The sequence below is a fragment of the Diadema antillarum genome, unplaced genomic scaffold (genome assembly GCF_040938485.1).
Source record: "Diadema antillarum isolate AM-2024a unplaced genomic scaffold, OU_Dant_1.0 seq00001609_RagTag, whole genome shotgun sequence".
Classification (NCBI taxonomy): Eukaryota; Metazoa; Echinodermata; class Echinoidea; order Diadematoida; family Diadematidae; genus Diadema; species Diadema antillarum.
The window spans coordinates 207,213-213,733 of NW_027272322.1; the positions used below are offsets into that span (position 1 = coordinate 207,213).

At 39.4% G+C, this 6,521-nt stretch overlaps 1 protein-coding gene across 1 annotated transcript in view; it reads right to left on the reverse strand.

Moving 5' to 3' along the window:
- Positions 1-5,964, reverse strand: part of LOC139711102 (nuclear protein MDM1-like) — a 42,474-nt gene extending 36,510 nt beyond the window's left edge. The window contains exon 1 of the mRNA XM_071623018.1: positions 5,791-5,964. Within this exon, the coding sequence (XP_071479119.1) occupies positions 5,791-5,808 (18 nt within the window). The 5' untranslated portion in view covers positions 5,809-5,964. The remainder of the gene's footprint in view (positions 1-5,790) is intronic.
- Between the last annotated feature and the right edge of the window lie 557 nt (positions 5,965-6,521).

Here is a 6,521-nt window from a genome sequence, read left to right on the forward strand (position 1 = left end):
TAGTATGAGGGATACATGCAAACTATGTTCAATATCTATAATGTGTGGTATTTACAGATATGTGTACATTGTACATTGTACAATGTACATGCTTCCCAGCCATTCAGATAAGCATGAATGATTGTAAAATGCCAGAACATAAGACTAACATACTCAGCATCATCTAGATTGTATGTTGATACAACAAACATGCCATAAGAGCTCCCCTGAGACTTCAAGTGTTAGATTTACGGAAGAGTACTAGTAATAATGTCGGGCTAAAAGATAAGCTACAACAGACTTTTACCTCAGTACACATCAATTCTATTTGCTCATGTTCTCTCACACACATAATTGCCTATAAAGATCCACTGATCATAGAGATCCTGCCAGTGGGACTATTTTTGGCACAGATTTGCTGACGTATTGTTATTCTTTTCAGTTACAACTGACACTCTGTTGATAAACGCATACAATTCTAAAGGTGGTTTCAGCACCATTCCTTGTCTTAAAGAAAGTTGCTTTGAAGTGAACAAAAGTGTCAATATCATACTCACGGCATAATTCAAAGTGTTAAATTCATTTTGGCAAATTTAGTTTGATCAGCTGGTGTTCGTGAAATCAAAAATTCCTGAAAATCTTGCTTTCTGTAATTAATACAATGCAATGTACATGCATTGTTTCCAAAGTGGGAAAACAATTTAAGTTTTCTCAAAGAAATGGATGATACATACTGCAAGTACATGTCTTACTTACAAGTGTATATTGTCCATCGTTGTAATTCCTTTGTGATTCAACCACTCCCTAAATTGTCTTACATGTCCCAAAGTGCAAAACTACAAAGTATGTGACATACACTGTATAAACAGTTGGATCTGTGAGCATTTGAGAGCAACGCCTAGGCCTAGAGAAAAAAAAATCAGGGTTCTTCTGAAGAATTGCTATTCAACTAGTACATCAGCACCTACAGCAAATGTCATTCTGCATTGTACAGAGACCTTGGCATAGCCACCACTGACTAGCACCCAGTTGCATACTTCAATGTTTTAGTGGATTTCAAATGCTGTTTACAGTTTAACAGTGCTCAACAAAATACTTCAAAGGCTGGATAGTCCATAACTATCTAAAGAAAACCAAAGGCCAAATATAGATGGCGATAGAAAAGCAACAATAATAGAACACATCAGTGAAAGTTTGAGGAAAATCAGATAATCCATTCAAAAGTTATGAATTTTTATTTAAATGTTTCAGTGCTGTCATCGCTGGATAGGGAGACAACTATGAAAGAGCACATGACTTACCCCATGTGAAAGCAGGGGGGAAATATCATCCTTAACATCTAGGTCAGTAACAAGTTAATGAAATGTGTTCTTTCAACAAAAAATTATGTTTTGTGGAATCCTCCGTACATGTATCCTTAAGGATTGTTGTCCATAATTACATCATAAAGTGTAGTTGTCTCCTTATCCAGCAGTAACAGCATCAAATCTTTAAAATGCATAACTTTTGAATGGTTTGTCCGATTTTCCTCAAACTTTCACTGATGTGTTCTACTAATATTGATGCTTTCACTCAATCCACACTCATTTTTTTGGGCCTTAGTTTCCTTTAAAATGGATTGGGAACATGTACGCTTGTACATCTGCAGTACCAACATGATTACTGGCAAGATAAATTTGCACACTGAAAAACAAACCTGCTTAGTTTATATCATAAGTCATGGCTAAATCAAGGTCAATAGATCCTGTATCTACAAAGTAGAATAACCTTGTTGGGTGATAGACTTCAAAGAAATCCTGGTGCTAATGCAGTTTCATATTCCCAAAATACTATCTCATATCATGTAAACTGCATAATGCCTATTATGTTCACTGTACAGTACATCACTACTCACTCTTTCTTTGAAACTACAGAGACAGAAGTAAAGTATTTTGGCAGAAAAAAAAAAGAAGCCAATATCTGAAGAATCTCTGCTGTTTTTGCTCACTATGAACTGCATGTTGACAAATTCACTCATGCTCTGATGACAGGACAAGGTCAGACATGACATTCAACATTGGTTAAAGTCAGTCTCATTAGTTGCATTCACACCAAAGACAGACAGAACAATGGGATAATGATCACAATCCAAATCTCGAGATTCTTGGCACCAATTCAGATGGACAGAAATATCCCGCTAATTGTCGTTTGTGATGATTTATTGACCACAGTGCACATGCCCGAAATTTACCTAAAATGGTGACCCTTGCCCTTGTGTTCGCGCGCTGTTCAATCAAGCATGTTTTGAATGACAGGACAAAAAATCTTGAGATTTTTTGCGCCAGAGTTTACATTGTATACCCCGCTGGGCGAATTATTTACACTTTCTCAAATTATCATAATAATTCTGAAATAATCACTAAATTTCTTGGATTGTAGAGTAATGCTGATCACATGTTTAGCGAGATTTTCATATCCACACTTCATAAGCAAATCTTGAGAATGCATCTCCAGGTATCGCATCCTAATTTGCTATGCATTTTTACATCACTGCTACACAAACTAAGTTTTGATTACAATTGTAAGTGTTGACATTTGATGTACAAGATGACATTTGAACTCAGGACTTCTAAAAAGCTACAAAATGTAGTTCACTAGTTGAGCATTTATCATGCATTATGTGGAATGCGCTGGATGCCACGGGACGCTTGCACAAAAGGCGCCCAAAGGCTGGTGGATGGCAGAAGAATTCATAAAGAAATAGAACCTGCAATACCTACAAAGTGATTTAAATAGTTTGCTGACAAATTTGAGTACCCTCCTACTCTGACAGTGTGGAATATCAGTAATTTGGAATATACATGTACACACAAGATGAGGTCAGCTCTGATTTTATTTTTCTCTTTACGTGCATTTGTAAAATGATGTCAGACTTCAGTTTCATGGGGCTGATTTGATTTATGTGTGGAGAGGTGAGAGCCACAGAAAAAAGCACCAAAAATTTCGAGTCGGATCAGGTCAATATGTGCGGCAGCCCTGCATTGAGCGAACCAGCTAGTGCCCATGTTTCGGTGCGTCACTGCACATCGGTTGATTAAAACTCGATTTTTGTCAAAAAGCGTAGACAAAATTTTTTCTTCTTTCCAACATGGAGAGTGGACATGCGTGTAACAAAAAATCACTGTGTGAACTTCTGACAATTTTTATGTCAGGATGTCGGATGGATGAGAAGTGAACAAGGGCCCTCAAGAGCATCTCGCCCAGAGGGCCTCATGAGCATGTCCCCGGATGATCATGAGGAGGGATCCTTGAGAGCAGGAGCCTCCCTCATGAGCAGGTTTCCTGGACTGTACTGTTAGCCAGGACTACTATCTTGTCAACCAAGTGCTCTAGATACTTGTACCTCTACTTCTGTACCAGTAGTCAGTACTCAACCTAGATCATTTATAATATGCCACAGCTATACAGATACAGGGCTATTCAGTTATCTTGAGTATGATGGTAAAAAAAAAGTATTCATTATTACAATGTATCACTTTTTATCTTATTCTTTGCCAACAGAGTGGTCGATATGTGGAATTATTCTCATTCTTCTTCAATAAGCACAGGCCACCGTCGGGTGTATTGACATTGTTATACTCTTCCAGAAGATGAGGTCTCAGCGTGCTCTGTGAATAAGAATAAGTTGGACGAGCATTAGAAGAAAATCTGTGTACTACTACATTAAGTCCTTGGTCTCAAGCAGTTTTCATCCCTCCCTGCCACGTGTGTACGTCCCATGGATTTTTAGAATATAACTTTAAAGTCTAAGATACATTTCTGGATGAGATTAGCCTACGCTATATATTTAGATCAAGAGCAGCTGAGGATGCAAACAATGCTGATCGATGAACAGTCTCTGACTGAAATACATGTACACCATCGCTCTGGATTAAAAGTAAGTATAGTGTACATACATACATTTCCTAACATAGCCCTGTCACTGGGCAGAAGTTAGAAAAATGTGTCTGTGAGGTCCAGGATCAGGAGGAAACAGGTTTGTTTGTTTGTTTGTTCATTTCCATCCGAGAAGAAGGCTGGATAGCCCATATTCAGCTACGTTAAGCTGGTCTTCCATGGGGTCCAGTTGGATGTGAGGTGTAGCCTAATCTAGTAATACTAATAATTAGGTAAATAACCTGAGGAAACGGAATTGAAGAAAGTCTCCATGTGATAGTTAGTATGCACATGATTGATGTAAACATGACTACACATGTCTTTGCCATTCACTTGGGCTTTTTACTTGCAGGCGGTTGATTAAAATGAGCAGGGATGCCAAGTTCAAAAAATTTTTATGAGTGAGATTTTCATGACTCGGCATCGCTCGGCATCTCGGCGCGCGAATGTGCCAGCGAGCGAGGGTGTGGGAGGGGTTTTTCCCCCCTTTGGCCTTCCACGGTAGGGAGCTTTTTCAATTTTTAGCCATCAGGTGCATACTTGAGTGACCATTTTTTACTTATTTTGAAAGACAACCTTCAATTGCAACTATCACTTTAATCTTTGGAGCTATGCTCATTATTATAGGCCAAAGTTGCAGACTTCACCCGATGCGTGTGAAAAATGGGTGCCATGCGTGAGATCGTGAGACGGCCCCTAAATGCTTGAGTCTCACGCAGAATGCGTGAGACTTGGTAGCTCTGAATGAGTTTGCACCGGCGCACAGTAAAAAATGTAATCCGAGAATTGTCGCAAAGAATTCCGCGCATACGGTTCTACTACTACTAGTCAACAATCAAACTTCAGAGCTCAGGGTCCCATCTTATAAAGACTTGTGATTGATTTAAATCAATCACAACTTTACGATTGAATGCAAATCCATCTTATAAAAAAGTTATGATTGAAATTAAGACGGAGAACTGCAATCAATCAATCACAGGTTGCGATTGATGGCAGCTTTCAAGAGATTTGTGATTGGTTTCTATCACAAGTTTTATAAGAGTTAGACAGGGCCCAGGATATGAATCTGCGATATACCGGTACTGTATTCTGCCTTGAGTGAAATGAAATTATGGTGAAACTGAGTTAACAGTTAGAGGGATATTTTCTAGGATAAAATTACAAGGTAATGTTAGATTCTACAAAAGTGGTCGATGACTGTTGGGTAGGACCTCCCTAGGCAAACTAAAAGTGTTTAAACATTCGGCACATTTGCAGGCTAATTTGAAATTTGACTATAAAACTGACTCATCAGGGGTGCCTTCATACTACGATAGAAATCTAACGTTAACCGTTATGTGTCGTGACCCTGATCTCCTGACATGGATCCGAATCTGCAAAATAAAAGACACGAGCACATTGTCACAGAACACGTTTAACAGATCAATAAGCTATACTGTAATGTTACTAGGGTAGGGCTCTCAACAGTTAGGCCTTCTACACTTAGCAGTTCTAGATCCTCGTAACATGTTGTCCACGCTGCTTCCTTGCGAGTCGCATTCAAAAATTTAAAGCTCTTCGCTAAAGGGGAACTCGAATATCTGACGTTACTTAGTACACAGGATCTAGGCGTTTTCACATCAGCCCGATGTTTCGAAATAGCGCGCTATTTTCTGAAAGGGGGAATTAACAAATATCTCGAGCTTGGATTTTTATCGGGCTGATGTGAAAACGCCTACTGAGTGTAGTCTGTAGTCACTAGCTTCACATTTAAATACCAGTATATTGGTCACTGCATTGCAATCACACACGCATTCCATCCATCCGCACGTCAAACTACGAATACCCTCTTCTGCGAGTTTTGTCTCTTTAATTTAAGCCAACCAGGAAAATTTTCATCATTGTACAGCTTCTTACCTTGGCTCTGACAGGCATCGTTACAGCTGCTTTCTAGAAACCCATATTACGGGAGCTGGAGCAGTTGCAGACTTCAAAAAGTGTTTGGTAGACAAAGCATACAATCGATCAGCCGACACACACAGGTTAGGCATTTAGCGCATGCAAGCGGAGCCGATCCAGGCAACAAGTTGATCTACGAAAAAACGAGATCGCAGCACCTCGACCCCTCTCTGCATCGGGCATTTACGGTTTGTGTTTGGCGTCCTAGATCATTGCGCATGCGTAATCAACGGTTTACACGATCCTAATCCAAACAGGACCCTAGAAAATATTAGGGGTGTGTTTAGGGTCGGTCAGGATCGCTGGGAAAGGGGGTGGGGGAGCTACGATTGTATACCAACGTATGGACAGAAGAAGCGGCTACCAGTATTATATCGAATAAAACAATTAAAGATGAGAATTTTTAGAGGAGCTATCACATTCTGTCGAGGAGAAGAGGCCCTCTGTTGCGAATGAAAGAAGAGTGGAAGAGGGTGTATTAGAAATTCTCATGTCCAAGCTTAATAGTAGTAGGACTACTAGTATAGATCATTAGTGTGCAGGAATATGACGCAGATACCATACAGGACAGATAAGTCCCAAATTAAACCAAAAAAAAAAAAAGAAAAAAAAAAGGGCCAATTCAAATCGTGTGTTAATCCAGGCCCTGGTTATGCCATGTGGTTTCAAATTTAGTCTTGTATAACATA